The sequence below is a fragment of the Phoca vitulina genome, unplaced genomic scaffold, assembly GCF_004348235.1.
Source record: "Phoca vitulina isolate PV1807 unplaced genomic scaffold, GSC_HSeal_1.0 scaffold16, whole genome shotgun sequence".
Classification (NCBI taxonomy): domain Eukaryota; kingdom Metazoa; phylum Chordata; class Mammalia; order Carnivora; family Phocidae; genus Phoca; species Phoca vitulina.
The window spans coordinates 28,385,168-28,400,531 of record NW_022589719.1 but is presented as its reverse complement, the minus strand read 5'-3'; the positions used below and the strand labels follow the sequence as shown (position 1 = coordinate 28,400,531).

The 15,364-nt window shown below is 58.8% G+C and overlaps 1 protein-coding gene across 5 annotated transcripts in view; it reads left to right on the top strand.

The window, feature by feature from the left end:
• VPS37C (VPS37C subunit of ESCRT-I) overlaps window positions 1–13,768 on the top strand; it is a 27,649-nt gene extending 13,881 nt beyond the window's left edge. For 2 of the 5 annotated variants that reach the window (XM_032414732.1, XM_032414734.1), the window contains 5 exons: window positions 6,045–6,201; window positions 6,586–6,683; window positions 9,853–10,024; window positions 10,732–10,814; window positions 11,461–13,768. In XM_032414732.1, coding sequence (XP_032270623.1) covers window positions 6,591–6,683; window positions 9,853–10,024; window positions 10,732–10,814; window positions 11,461–12,183 — 1,071 coding nt within the window. In that variant the 5' untranslated portion in view covers window positions 6,045–6,201; window positions 6,586–6,590 and the 3' untranslated portion in view covers window positions 12,184–13,768. Of the gene's footprint in view, window positions 1–6,044; window positions 6,208–6,585; window positions 6,684–9,852; window positions 10,025–10,731; window positions 10,815–11,460 lie in introns of all 5 variants that reach the window. The other 3 variants (XM_032414735.1, XM_032414731.1, XM_032414733.1) reach the window with 2 other exon arrangements.
• The last annotated feature ends 1,596 nt before the right edge of the window (window positions 13,769–15,364 follow it).

The following is a 15,364-nucleotide window of genomic DNA, read 5'->3' as shown; positions in this document are numbered from 1 at the left end:
CTGGGTCTCTCCCTCCCTGCCTGGGTCTCTCCCTCCCTGCCTCGGTCCATCTTTCGCAAGCACTGCTGTGAGCTATCAGCGTGCCAGAGGCTTGGCCAGGCACTGGGAAGACAGAGGTGAACAAGACAATCTCCCTGCCTTCAAGGGGCTTGTGTCTTCTCTCCTGTCCCCTCCCCCAAGCAGCAGTCCCCAGACACCACCTGAGAAGTACCCAGCATCCTCCTGGGCCCCTGGGTAAGCAGAAGGGGGTCCGAGTCAGGGCCTGGGGTGCCAAGGGGCCTGGTAATTGCACTTGTCAGGCCCTCCGGAAACAGAGCCCCTGGACCCTGGGGCCCCAGGTAACTTCTCAGTAATGTCCCAGTTCTCTGCATGGTGACATCCTTGGTGGTTGTGGCCACTGTGAGAAGTGCCAGTTTGGATTTTTCTGGCACATCGGGTGACCGGGCTTCAGGGGCATCTGCTTTGTGGGCCTTGGGCAGAGTGTCCTGTGGTTCTCCCGCCGTTTCCGAATTACGAACCCAGAGAGGTGCGTGCTGTGTTCAACCTCACTGAGTGGCCCTGAGAATCAGGGGACGTCTCTGTGACTTCCGAAAGAAAGGCATCGGTGACGTCCAGGGGTGGGCAATGCCACAGTAAAGCCCAGGCCCAGAACTGTTGTCAGAGGGCGAGGACGTGAGCCACCTCCATCCTGGAGGCAGGGACCGAAGCTGGGCCTAGGTAATCAGCGGGCTTGCGTGGGATTGTAAGCTCTGCAACTTGGACAGCCTTATAACTAATCTTCATGGCTCTCCCGTGATGGGCGGAGCAGGTGGGGCAAAGATGCTTATGATGTTAGAACACCAGGGATGGAAGGGGACTTGGACCTCCGGTGCTTTGACCCCAACAGCTTACGGGACCTTGGGCAATACCCTTATTATTTGTTTCTGGGCTTCATTTCATCTCTGAAATAGGGGTAATTAAGCCTTGTATTTGCTTTAGTCCCTGGAGCGATTATATAAATTAATGGGGGAGTTTGCAGAGGGCTTTGATCTCAGAAGAAAGGAGCCATGTGACTGGTAGGGACTGTTTACCCATTTCACAGGTAAGGAAAGTTAAGTCCCTAAAAGGAATGTGTGGTACATTTGGGTGTGGGATCCCGAGCACACCTCCTGGAAGAAGTGGGGATGCGTGGCTCTTACATGTGCCCGCTGGGCCGGTGAGGTGGTGTGAGGAGGCCAGGGCACAGAGCAGGTGGGGAGCCTGGCGGAAGGAGCAGCAGGCCAGGGTCAGGCTCCTAGGCCAGGTGTCCCCTCTTCTGTCAGCACAGGCAAGCTATCTGCCACTCGGCCTCAGTGTCACCACCTGTGAAATGGGCGTGGTAGAAGTGGGACCAGAGAAGGTGGAGTTGGAAGTGCCGTGGCTCCCATCCCGCTGAGGCCGAGCCTGCCAGAAGATGCAGGCCGCCCTTGAAAGTTGGGTCTAAGGGGGCTGACCTGCTATAAAACGGAGGTGTTTCAGACCTGATGTTCTTGAGGCATTCAAAGCGTGTGTGGCCTGTTGGGAAGTCTGCCACGAAAGGGGATTGACACAGGAGAGAGGTCTTTTGCAACCACGGGGCTGCAATGTTTCTTTTCTGAATATGGGGGCGGTCATCTTTCCCAATCAGGGAGTGGCCGAGGGAGTCCTCCCAGACCTGAGCTAGAACACTCTCCAGTCCCTTTGGTCTTCCGAGTTCAAGCAGGTGCATACCCAGCCTCCGAGGGAAGTGGGGGTGACCTTAGCGCCTAGGAGCACACCGCTGGGGATGGGATTCCCCAACCAGGGACCCGAGCTGGGAGAGGAAGGTCTCAGTATGAGAGCTGTGTGCTTCATCCATTGCCCACTTCGGGGAGAATTCTCACTGTCTAAAAGACAGCGATTATTCGGATCACCAGCTGGAAGATTTGTGTCTCTGGGATTTCAGGGCCATCAAACAGAGCCAGGTGTGGGGCTCTAGACTGGAGAGGAAGACTGTCATTTGGGGTGGTGGGTGGAGGGGCTGCACACCTCAGTGCGCCCCAGAATTATCTGAGGAGTACACTTATTTCTTGATTGGCCAGCACTCTTTAACCCAGGAAAGTCCCCTCTCTGGCTGAATGTCTGCGGTCGCTTACTGCCAAGCTTTGATGACAAGTTACATCCTTGGTGCCGTAGCTGTCCCTGTCCTTCACAGAAGCAGTGGCAACCCCACGCCAGTTATGGTGATATCGGGCCCCTTTATGTGTGACCTGGAGAGGGGACTTGGCCGCTTTGCCTCCACAGGCATCCACTGAACGCGCATGCGCACTGCTGGTTCCGGGATGGACACACACTAGGTCCCCAGAGATATCAGTAAGAGAGATCAATAACAGCTTGTCAGCCCCCGTGAGAAAACAGTTCAGAATGTTACAGAACACTTGAATGTTTTACAAAGATTTTGTTTTGCTCACTTTCCTCTGATGAAAATACTTCCCTTTTTGGGGGGTCGGGGAGAGAAAGTGGCTGGTGAAGGTGAGCCGGTCAAGAAGCCAGTCTTCCCGGTTGGCTGCAGGGTGGGTTCTGCGTCCGGGCCTTCCAGTCAGGCCAGCTCCCAGTGCTTCCAGTGCCTTCTGGGCCTTGAGCCCAGTGCAGACCCTCCCCCCTTGGACTTCCCCTGACTTGGCCTCTGGGTAGCGTGGGTCTCCTGGCCTGTAGAAGCCTGACCGTGTCGCAGGTAGGCTCTTTGTGTGGGTCTCCCCACGGAGCTGGCCAGAGCTTGGGCTGTCTTCTCGGGAGCTGAAGCCTCGATGTTCTGCTGGTTGGTCTTGACGCTGTGGTAGGCTGCCTAGGCTGCCTCGCCTGGCCCCCTGCCATGGGGCTGCAAATCTGGAGCTTCGGTCCTGGAGTGGGAGAACCCCGTCCCGTGCCTGGTCCCACCCTGCCTACACGAGGCAAGCCACAGGCACCCGAGGGAAGTGTGTTTGGGGTCCTGGCAGAGGTCACTCAGTAGAAACAACACAGGGGATCGAGCCCCGCCTTCGCATCTGCCTCCGCATGGACTGCTTGACAAACCCCTTCTTCTCTGGGGTCTTTGCTTTTCCTCTGTCAGGGGAGGCTGCACCCACCTGAGTTCCCTCAGAGTGCCGGACGAAGGGGAAAGAAAGGCCACAGATGCCACACGAGTTTGACCCTGGGTAGAAGTTAGAATGAAAACTTCATTAAAAGTCGCACGAAGAGTCCTGGAGAGTTCTGGGTCTGGAGGAGGACCTGGGACTCCGGCGATTTCGAGGGGCATGCTGCAAAGCCCCCACTGGGGAGGGCCCGGGGCAAGTGACTTCCCCTCTCTGAGCCTCCTCTGCGAGGCCGGGTGCTGGCAGTACTCGCTGCATCCGCTGGTCGCGAGGGTCCTCGTAATGCAAGTGCTTCACGCTCGCTGTGTTCCATGCACCGCTGTTCTAACAGATGGGGGACCTAAGGCACAAAGAAGTTATACAACAGGGCTTGTAGGTGACAGGGAGGGATCAAACCCAGGCTATCTGGCTGCAGAGTCCATCCTAACCTCGAGGCCAGTGGTTCTCAAAGTGTGTTCCCGGGAGCCCTGGGTGGAGGGGTGGTCTTTGAGACCCTTTCAGGCTGCCTGTGAGGTCAGAATGATTCTCATAATCTAAGGTGTTACTTTCCTTTTTACTGTGTTTCTTGCATGAGTATACAGTGGGGTTTTCGGAGGGTACATGGCATGCGATCACATCAGCCTTCTGGTGGCTTCTGACATATGGGTGCTTGCATAGTCTTGTATTTTACAAATGTCTCCCCCTGGCAACCACGAGCATGTTTTCCATCTCGACAACCTTCTCATCTTAAGAAGGTTATATAAAAAGAATCCTATGTTATATAAGCAGAATGTTCTATAAATGACCTTTCACTCAGAAAAATTCCCTTGAGATCCATTCAAGTCGCAGACATCGATTTCTTCCTTTTTACTGGAGAGTCTCGCTTTACTATAAGCCATAGCGCAGCTTGTAAGACTCTTTACTAACCGGAGATCATTTGGGTTGTTTCCAATTCCAGGCTGTTCCAATGAAAGCTGCTATGAACATTCAAAGAAAATAAATTAGAAAAATTTCTCACTTTTAATATCTCATATGGTCAATACTAATACCTAAAATCCACCACATAAGGGTGACCTCTTCGGGTTCCTCAGTAACGTTAGGGGTGAAAGGTGTCCTGAGACCAGAAAGCATGTGATCCGCTGCTCCAGGCCGTGCTGCCTTGTGTGGGACTTACTGAGCACGGACGGTGACACCCGCCTTGGGAAGGGGCTGGGGGACAGTTGCTCCGCTCAGGGCTCCCCCCGTGGTGGGAGTGCACCTGCCCGGGGCCTCCACAGACACCCTGCCGACCGCGCCAGGGGGTGTGTGGTCAGCCAGCTGCCCAGGCCGGAGCTTCCCTTGGCCGCGGGCTCTCTGGGCCCGGCCCTGACGGCAGGAGCCGGCGGACACCCGGTTCTGTGCTGGAGCCCGGCTCGGCACTGCCAGCGCTCCGGGGATCTGGCCCACGCCGGAGGCCATGGTAATAAATAGTTTCTCTGGTGTTGGAGCCCTTCGCCAGCATTTGTTCCTTAAGCCCGCACTGTGTCGGCCTCATCTTACCGAACCTTACACCTGCCCATTTTGCTGATGGAGAACCTGAGGCTCGAGGAGGTCCCGGTTGTGGGAAGTCCCTCGGCTGGGAAGTGGCAGGGCCAGGATTCAGACGAGGTTTGTTTTTAGAGCACTGCTCCACGTGTCGTGTTTGCCCCGCTCGTCCCGTTCATGGTGGACTCACTCGGTCTGCAGGGTGGGAAGCGGCGCACCCCCAGAGTCCCCCTTCCCGGGGCCTGTGCAGTCTGCCACTCCCCTGCTCCAGCTTTCAGACCAAGGGTTTTTGGAGCAGCAGGGTGAGATGGGGACAGAAGGGAGGTTTGGATTTTCACTCTGCCCTTTACTAACCTTTCTGATCCCCACCTGTAAAGGGACAGTTGCCTGCTTACCCCCCCCCCCCCCCCCACCCCTGGCAGGATCAGAAGAGACCGCACGTGCAAAACTCAGCATTCCTTGCCTTAGAGGTTGGGGACCACATTCAACCCTCGGGAGAGAAGAGATGGTGGTTGACTACTCTGTTTGGCTAGCTCTTTCTCAGGAGGGTGACCCTATAATTTGTTGTCGAAACGAGTTTTGAACACGAGAAGGGGGCACCGTTAAGAGCTGTGCCGGCACGTGAGGAGTAAACCAGCACTTTGCTGGCCAATGGGAGGCTGTCACTGTTGATCAGGTTCTCCTTTCATCTGTCCGATGACCTAGGAGAGACCATTCCCTTCCATTCCAGACGGGAAGCTAGGACCTGGAGGTCACTTCTGGCCACACAGGTGCCACATTGGTCCTCGATTCCAGAGCCCCTCCTCGGACCTTCTTACACTTATTACACTTTCCAGCCGAGGGACCTCCCACAACCGGGACCTCCCCGAGCCTCAGGTTCTCCATCAGCAGAATGGGCAGGTGTAAGTTTCAGTAAGATGAGGCCGACACAGTGCGGGCTTAAGGAACAAATGCTGGTGAAGGGCCCCGACACCAGAGAAGTTACTTATTACTACGACCTCTGGTGTGGCCCACTACGGGCAGCGTGGGATCCCGCAGGCTGAGCACTGGTGCCGGGGAGGACAAGGGCCTCCCGGTTTCGGTCTCTCCGGAACCTGGAATCTTTTGAAAACGAACATCACTTTTGTAATGAGAAAGATCGACATCAGGGCTATAAGATGCATGTCTAGAAAAGATAACAGAGGACCTTGTCGGCAGAAAGGAAGAGTGGCCTCAGTGTGTCTGCACTTCCTTCTCTTGGTCCCCGGGGCTCCCTCCTGGGGCTTGGCAGACAGTCGGTGTCCTTGTTGGCAGAGTGACAGAGGAGGGGGAGGCCCGCCGAAACCAGCTCTTTTGACCAGGCGGATGTTCTGTTGGGGTCGGTCAGTTTTCTTTGCCTTCTGAGTGCCTTGGGGGCCAATGTGATGATTGTTGTTGTTGTTCTTCCCCGAGGAGGCCCTGCCCGTGACTGTCCGTTTCTGTGGCCCGTGGAGAGGACTGTGGTCGCCGAGCACAGTTGAGGGAAACCCCAGGTTGTCAGGATACTAAGCAGAACAAGCAGTGATGCCCTCGAGTCTGGGATGCTGAGTCCGCACAGCCCCCGCGTGTGAAGGTTCGGGTGTGTTTCTGGTTCAGGCAGAAATAGACACCAGAGGGCCTGCTGGCATCCGGGCTCACAGGCGGCCTTGGGCCCAACTTTGTCTCTGTCCCTGGCTGCCTGGCTTCTCCTTCTGCCTTTTCCTGTGTGCTCCTTGGGCAGCTTTATCTAGCACCCCAAGGAGTCGTGGTGTTGCCTCTGGCTGCCGAGGGCTTTCACCTATCCTGCTGCTCCTGGTTTGGTGGAAGGAGTGGGGCTCCCTGGTCTCCCTGGGGACAGGGGATGGCAGGGTGGCCGGGATCTGCTTGCTGGGACCCTTGTCCCGCCCTGAGGCTTCCTGCCCAGTGGAAGCATAGTGGGAAACCACAGTGTGTCTTTCCCTCTGTTCTGTGTTCACAGGGAAGATGGAGACTCTGAAAGACAAGACCTTGGAGGAGCTGGAGGAGATGCAGAATGACCCGGAGGCCATTAACCGGCTGGCCCAGGAGGCCCCTGAGGTAGAGCAAGGCTGTCATGGGACCTGAGGAAGGGCAGCAGATGGGACCTTGGCCCTGCTTCGGGACACTGGCTTGGTGGGAATTGGGGCCATGTTCTTCTCCCTTTTCTGTGGCCTTCCCTCTGGTTTGGACCAAGCCAGGGGAATCCCTGAGATCTGAGTCTAGCTCCTGGGCTCTCTAGGAGTTCTGGGGGACAGTGCTGGGGCATCCGGGGCCCCCCTGTGAGTCGGCACATATTGTTCCAGCCTGACCCTGGAGGCGGTTTCTGCAAGTACTCATACCATTTTGCGGCTGTCTTTCCCCAAGGGCCTTGTGTGGCCCTGCATCTAGGGGAGGAGCCATTCTTGGCCTGGGGTATGGGCCCATCTCCTGTTTGATCCCGTTTCCTGTAATAACTGGCACCTAACCAGTCTCAGCTCATCACAGTCCCCATGGGAATAAAATAACCCTTCCGAATGTATAGAACTTTCTGCTTATATTTATAAAGGCCTTCCCGTCTCCTCGACCCCGTGACCCCTGTGAGGTCAGGCGACTGGATGGGGCCAAGAGCTGGGTATACCCACAGTCCCGCCTCGAGTAGCTGCAGCCTGTCCCCTGCTCTGGGAGCTACCCCTGCCGCCCCTCATGCTGGGGACGGACACAAGTACAAGCAGTGCCCATCTCATTGGATTAGTGTTCGGAATAGATTTTTATTTTCACTGATCAACAGGTATGGTGTGTCTCTGCTGGGGATTCACAGTCTGTTCTCAACACAAGGGAAGTCACCCTGTCCAGCTTCTCCCTGCTTTCTGTACGGTGTGCCCAGTGCGGCCGTGTTCCCTTGCCCCTTCCTAGCTTGTGCTCTGGCTGCCCCCACCTCCCCCCACCTGCCCCGCTACCCAAATGAGCAATCTTTTCTGGGGGGTAGGGGGGATAGAGTAGGGGGCAGGGTGTGAGGACAGGTAGGGGGGCTCCGTGTGGCACATTCTGCTGCCTTGAGCCTCGCTCAGCGAGGACTGGAAGCAAAGCCTGTGTTGGTTAAGCCCCAAGCCCACCTCAGTGGTCAGTCAGGCTGTGACGTGGCCAGGATCTGGCCCAGCCAGCACCGTGCCGGACTCCTTCATCCTCCGTTTGTCTGTCACGAATTAAGCATAAGTGTTTCTTGACTCTGCCGTGAGCACAGCGTTCTAGGAATTCCGAGGCCAGCTCTAAAGTGCGGGAAACTTGGCAGAAGCGAGCCTTCACATAAGTATAATTAAATGATTTCCAAGCTGAGCAGGCTGATAGACTTGACGCCGAAGTGCAGAATTGCAGAAAATGTAAGCGCAGACAACCTCTGGGGCTGAAGGCAACTCGAATTTTGTGGACTACAGCCAGTCAGACCAGTCGATTTGAGTTCTTGGAGGGGAAAAACACTTCTGGGATCAAGGGGAAGCGAAGTAGGGCAAGCTACTTAGATTTGCAAAACCCCTTGGACGAGGTTTCCACCATGGTCTATCAAACATAATTTTACACATCCTAGTCGCGTGGCTGTGCAGAGAGACGTGGGCTGGTTCGGTGTGGGATGTGGACGTTGCTTGGAGAGAAGAAAGCTAGCTAGTACGGGGGCTCTCTCCACAGAGGGCAGTGACTGGTGGGGTGCAGGCAGGCCTGGTGAGCACCTCTGGGCGGGGTGCTAGAACTGTCTTATTGACCTCTTCGGAATGACTGGTGGAAGGCTTCATAGTGAACCCCCATGGAGAAAGATTTGGGGGAGGCTGTGGGAGAACAGGCCAGAATGTGTAGGACAAGGTGCAGGGCTGAATGACACAGCTTAGATTTATTGGCTGAGACCCAGGGAAAAGGCCGTGGACACCTAGGGGGGCCAGTGGGGCAGCTCAGCAGAGGGCTTCAGGCCTCCCAGTCTGCAGCTCGCCGAGTGGCTCCGAAGTGCTCATGGCAGCAAACCGGTCAGCCCAGATGTGGGGGCAGCTTGCTGTTGTGGGGAGACCGGAGAGACCCCAGGCAGGCCCCAGGATCCCTGGGCCCCAGCGGCTGCATTGTGGAGGGGAGGCGGGTCTGCACCCCCTCTGTCCCATCTGGAGCGTGAAGAGCGGGCTCCAGGCCCGCCCCAGAGCTTGGAGCTCAAGGCCCTGTGGCCGGGGAGCAGCAGGAGGGCAGGCTTCCAGGACACCCCTGACCTGTGGGGGATGAGCCGGTCCATTCATCACGTGCCGACCGTGGCGGCCCCCGCGTGGCAGCTACTCGTGCGCAGCGGTGCCCTGAGCCCTCTACTGGGCGCTGAGTGCTCTCTTCTCGTGCCACGCGGGGCTCTCGGTGGACCGTCGCTGTCTCGGGGGTGGTGGGTCCGACTCTCCGCCCTCCTCCCGGTAAAGAGGACTCCGACGCAGGGATGGAGCTTCAGGCCGTAGCAGGTCTGGGAAGGGCTCCTGGGGCTGTCGCCTCCCTTGCTAATGGCCACAAGGGACCTGGCTGAGGGGAAGGTGCTGCTTTGCTTGGGGAAGTGCTTTCAGGGGGGGCACGGCCAGGGGCCAAGGTTGGCATGAGGGCCCAGGTCACCCGTGTCGGTGGGCGCCTTCTGCTGGCTGAGAGGCCCCTCCAGTTCTTGGGGACGCCGCCGTTAGCTCATCTGCACAGCTTCTCTGCAGGACCTACCTATGGCCCAGGAAGCAAGGACAAGTCTCCCCTGAATCAGTGTCCCGGTCTGGCCCTGCCTTTCTCACCCCTTAGAGTAACCGTTCTGGGGCCTCATGCATGTCCGGCCTGTGGTGTGACTCAGGCACCTCAGAGTAGGCCTCCTGCCTCAGAATCTTGGGGATAAGTAGTTTGGGATCTTGGTCCCTTCCCTCCTAGAAAGCCTCTGCCTCGTGCATATTAATTGGTCCACCTGCTTGCTGGAGCCCTGCAGGGCCGTGGCGGCCTGGCTCCTGCTCGTCACGTGGCCTTGGGCAAGCTGCTGACCTTCAGTGCGCTTCCCGCCTGTGTCCACCGCATGGGGTGTTGGGTTAGTGATTCAGTGAGGCGCCCGGGTCAGAGTGCTTGGCTCAGGTCCATCGGACCCTAGCTGGGGGTATTACCCCCTTCTCCCACCGGGAGCGACGAGTCCCAGAAGCCCCAGGTGCAGCCTGCCACGAGGTGCGTGGTGGTGATGGTGATGATGGTTCTTACGGTCAACGTCCTGTTCGTTTAGGTCCAGGACCTGCAGCTGGAACGGGAGATGGCACTAGCCACCAACCGGAGCCTGGCGGAGCGGAACCTGGAGTTCCAAGGCCCCCTGGAGATCAGCCGTTCAAACCTCTCAGACAAGTACCAGGAGCTCCGGAAGCTCGTGGAGCAGTGCCAGGAGCAGAAGGCGAAGCTTGGTAGGGACGGCCTGGAGCAAGCTCTGGGTGCTCGTCTGTCACCTTGGAGGCCCCGTTCAAGCTCCAGGATACATTCCCTGCCCCTTCCCCAGGATAGGAAAGACCCCCTGTCGGCCCCCTGCGCTGAGTGCTTACGTATGTTTTTCCCAACAGCCTAGAAGGGGAGGTACTGTTCTTGTTCCATAGGTGAGAAAAATGAGGCTCAGAGAGAGTCAGGAACGTGGCCAGGCTTCTCCGGCTAGATTTGGGACTTGAGTCCAGAGAGCCTGCCTCCCCGCTGTTGCTGGGCAACACCGCGCTTTGCGGCGCTGGGCTGGGCTCTCCGTGTCCTGGGACCTGCCATCAGTGAGGGGGGCTGTCGGTCTCAGCCGTGGAGAAGCTTGGTGCTCAGACAGTGCAGTAACCCCCCCCCCCCCCCCGCCCCCATGAGGCAGCACAGGGCTGGGGCTGGTTGGTGGGCTCTGGTGCTCGAGTCCTTTCTGCTGGCATTGAGACGGCTGGCTGGCCAAGGTCGGGGCCGGGCCTGGTGGAGCCCTCTCTGCTCAGGAAGGTGACCTCAGGGAACTGGGCTCCGCCCCAGACCCCCTGACCTGGCTGGGCCTCTGAGCACACAGAGGACGCTGTGAGGGTCTTTGCCGAAAGCTCAGCCTCCAACACTGAATGGAAAGGCACTTGCAGAATGTCGATCTTTCTGCCCTCCCTTCCAGAGAAATTTTCTTCAGCACTGCAGCCGGAGACCTTGTTAGACCTTCTGCAGATCGAAGGCATGAAGATCGAAGAAGAGTCTGAGGTAGGATGGCTGTTGTCACACCCTCTTCCGTGTCAGGCCCTGGAGCGGGAACCCTTTGGAATGAGCACTGGGTGTCTGCAAAGTTGGGGCGAGGGGCATTAGTAGACGGCAAAGGTGGATGACACGGTTAGTCCCGGTGGAGGCCCTGTTGGCCCCTGGCCCCACCCCGGCTGCCTGGCCTCTCTGTTCTGCCTCCCTCTGGCCATCTCTTCAGTGTGGGCAGACGGGCTCCCTCCGGTTCTCCGGGCCCTGGGTGGGAGAAGCTGCCAGGTCCTCCCAGCCCGGGGCCCGCCTGCACTGGCAACTGAGTAGCTGGTGTTCATCCGTTTATTCATCACGGCCATGCAGGAGCCGCCGCGAGCCTGGCACGATGCCAGGGGCGGGGGACAGCAGTGGCCGCCACAGCCCCTGCCCTCCAGGAGCTGCCATTCTGGTGAGGGAGACAGAACACCCCAGCGAGTGCAGGTAGAAGAGGTCAGCGGTGATAAGTGCCATAAGGAGAAAGTCCCAAGTGGGGGCCAGAGAAGACAGGGAGCGCCCGCAGCGGGCTGCGCGGGAGGGCCGCAGTTGGCCTTTGATCCTGGGGACCATGGGCAGCCTTGATCCCAGGCAGGCCCCTGTTGTCACCAGACCTTATGTCTTCCAGGCCATGGCCGAGAAGTTCCTGGAGGGCGAGGTGCCCTTGGAAACATTTCTGGAGAACTTTTCCTCCATGAGGATGCTGTCCCATCTGCGAAGGGTGCGCGTGGAGAAGCTCCAGGATGTGATGAGGAAGCCCAGAGTTTCCCAGGAGCCGGCCGGTGACGCCCCTCCTCCACGCCCGCCGCCCCCGCCTCGGCCAGCCGCCCAGGCGACACCCCCTGTGGCCGAAGAGGCGCCCCCGCCCCCATCAGTAGTGCCTCCTTACCCTTTGCCCTACAGCCCGTCTCCTGGCATGCCCATGGGCCCCACCGCCCAGGGCGCACTCCAGCCGGCCCCCTTCCCCGTGGTGTCCCAGCCCTCCTTTCCCTACAGGGGGCCCTTGGGCCCCCTGTACCCGTCAGCCCACCCGGGACCCCGGGGTGCTGCGGGCTACTCCTGGTCCCCACAGAGGAGCACACCCTCCCGGCCAGGCTATCCCGTGGCCCCCACTACTGCGTCTGGCCCCGGGTACCCCTTGGCAGGGAGCCGGGCCCCCAGTCCTGGTTATCCTCAACAGGCCCCCTACCTCTCGCCAGGAGGAAGACCTCCCTACCCAACGCAGCCCCCGCTCCCGAGCTTCCCAGGTCAGCCCCAGCCCTCAGGCCCCCCTCAGCCACCCTACCCCCCTGGGCCTGCCCCTCCCTATGGGTTTCCACCACCTCAGGGTCCTACTTGGCCTGGGTATTAGACACCGTCCTGGCCCTCGGCCCTTCTCTACTTCCACCTGTGCCACAGCCCTTGGCCCGCCTACCACTGAGATTCGAGGTTACATTGGAAGTGGACTTGTGTCAGCACACGGGGGCCCTGGGGGGACCTGGTTGGGAGCGTGCAGGCCTGGAAAGCACCAGGCAGTGTGACTGGCTTGGCCGCGTGGCCGGTCACAGCACTTACTGGCTTCCTGGGGGGAAGGGAGCGCCTCCTTTCGGTGACTGGCTTCAGCTTTTCTGGTGCTAGCCAGGCGGGGAGTTTGGTCCCTCTTCGTGGGTGTCCGTGTGAGTGAGCAGGCGCGCGTTTGTGGACATCTGCTTGGGCCTGCGCTCCCGGACACTGGAACCAAATGCAATGATCTCAGTGACGAGGGGGCCGGTCTCCAACCCCTGCTCACCCCCTCCCTCTCTCCTGGGATTTGGCACATTCAACCTGGTGCCCGTGGCCAGGGTGCAGCTCTGTGTCTGTCTGGTCCTTTCAAGGATGGCCTGCCCCGCGCACCATGGCTGGAGTTGGATCACGGGGAGGGCGCAGTTAGGAAAAACTCTTGCTGATTTTTAAGTCCCATAAAGCCATAATTGAACTCTGATAGGCCGGTGTCAGAGAAGCGTGTTCTGTGAGCTGGTTTGAACGGCGGCAGCCGGAGCAGCGAGAAAACTGGGGATTGTGAAGGTGCACCCCAGACCTTGCTCACGCTGGTTGGAGAATCCGGGAGTCGCCTTGGCTGGAGGAGAGGGAGCAGCTCTGGCCCAGGAGATAGCGCTCAACACCGGACTCATTTAGGAGTGGGGGGCCGGGTCACCTCCCCCAGCCGCCCTCTCTTCTCTGGGGCCCTCCATTTCCGGTTGACTTCTGGGGTTCCTCACCCCCCATCCATCCACTCCTCTAGTGCCTTGAATCTCATCCACAGCAGCCCGCCCCCCCACTTCATCTCTGTCCTCTGGCTCCCTGGTGTTACAACCCCCGCCCCAGCACCCCTCCTCAGACAGAGGACGCCCGAACAGTGACTTCCCACCTGGTGCTTCGCAGACACCATCGCTCTGTCGGACGGAGTCCATTTCTGTGCTTCTCTCTCGTCTTCAGAATGTACGGGGCAGGGATGGGACTCCGTGCCCCACAGCCCCCGGCACACTGGGGGTTTTATGCGTGTCAGTAATAACAAAGGCAGTAGACCAAAGGGGTGTGATGAACGAAGCATTAACTTGATTGTTCCGGATATGAACCAGGTCTCAAGGGCAGACTCTGGAGCTGCTATCAGCTAGGAAGTCATATGTGCCTTGAAACGTCCACTACTTGAGTACCCAGCATCTGGTGGGCCTGGGGTGCTGGGGGCCCACGAGGAAACTCGACCTTCTGGTGCCTGCCCCCCTCCCTGGCCTGCGCGCCATCAGTGGGTATTCGCGAGGAGATGCTCCATTTGCGCGTCGGTTGCTTGCCAATTGTGCTTGCTTCTCCTAAGTTATTTATGAAGAGAAATCACTAATGGACTCTACTGGTTCGAGAGCTTCTGAACTGGGTGAACGATCGCTGGTATGTTTGTATAATTAATTGCCATAATAAACTTTGAGGAGTTACACATCGTGCGGTCACTCCGGTGGGTTTGCGAAGTGAAGGTGTGGCTGCTGGGGCTGGGGGTTGGGGGCCCGGGGCCGGGGGGGAGGTGGGGGGGTGGAAGTCAGGATCATGCTCTGCTGAAGGGCCTCTTTGATCATGTCCACAAAGCCTCATCTATCTGGATATCCTCTCTCGAGCGGCTGCCCTCCCCTGCTCCTTTGCCCCGGGTCTGGGCTCTTGTGGCCTTTTCCTTTCTTCTACACTTTGGTTTTCCATCTTCGGCCTTTCCACGCTGGGACCTGCACATTTGCCACAGGTCGCCACCAGGGGGCGTACGGGGCTCAGCCTAGCGAGGGCGGTGCCACATTCCTGCCCCCGGCCGTCAGCCCGTCCAGTTTCTGAACCGATAGGGGCCGCGACGCTGGCTGTGAGCCAGGTGGTCTTCGGCCACTGCCCAGCCTGCTCCTTCTCCAGCCCACCCTGAGCTCAGCTGGTTCTATCATGAGGTTTGGGAAGGTGTCTTCTGCTTTTGGCAGGAAGGGCAGCTTTGGGGGCTTCTGATGGACCCTCCAGTCAGCCCTTCTGCTTTTCCTTCCCAGCCAAGTGACCGGGACAGGCTGCCTGTGGACAACGTGCAGAGATGCTGTGGATTGTCAGTACTGGATATGCAACAGGGCCACCCGACATGCATGCATCGTCTCGTTGGGTCCTTTGGACAGCTCTTTGACCCCCAGTTTTAAGCAAGGGAGGAGACTGCAGGGTGGGTGGGTCAGGGACCCGGTGGCCTAGCCTGGAGGGGCGGGGGCCGGGCTGGCACCTGGCTGGCTGACCTGCTCCGCCACCAGGACGTGCCTTTGTGGTGTCCGAAGAGGCCACCGCCCTGAAGAAAGCTTGCGGAATTGAAGCCCACGTTAAGAATCCCTGGGCTTTAGTCAAATTTTTACTGCCTTTTGCCCCCTCCTGAACTCTGGTGGTGCCTTGCGTGTGTCCAGGGTTCAGGACACACGACACCAGGGAGAGTCAGAAGCCAACTTGGCTTTGTAGGAAGAAGCCGACAAATCGCACTCCGGCAACACAGTCTAGTCACTGGCTTTGCCCCGGGTCCTGGAGTGGCGGCAGGGGGCACGAGGGGCTGACGAGAGGAAGCACCACTTTCTCTGAAGGGGCTTCATGGAGAGAGGCTTCAGCACGCTCACATGCCCCCGACGGTCAGGCGGGTGCCGTAATTTAGGGAAATGGGCTGGCGTGGGGGGTGGGGTGGGGACACGCAGTGAGCCCTACCCTCTCTGGCTCGGGGGCCGCTGGCCCCTACTCTGCTCTGGCAGCTTGCTGTAAGGCAAGAGGGTGGACCCGAGGCGGCCCAGGCCGCAGCATGGCCTCCGGGCTCCTCTTCTGTGAGGGAGGTGGCCCGTGAGGGGCTCGCGGCGGGGAGCAGCGCCCAGCCCGGGCCTGTGGCCTGAGTCTTCCTGCTAAGGCTGGAGCCTGACAAAAGGCACCTCCAAGGCCGAGACCGCGCCTCTGCAACTGCTTACCAAACACATCTTTGGGGGGCGCCCCACCCAGGCCTGCCACCACCTGGAAAACTGTTTTCTAAAGAGACCTAACAC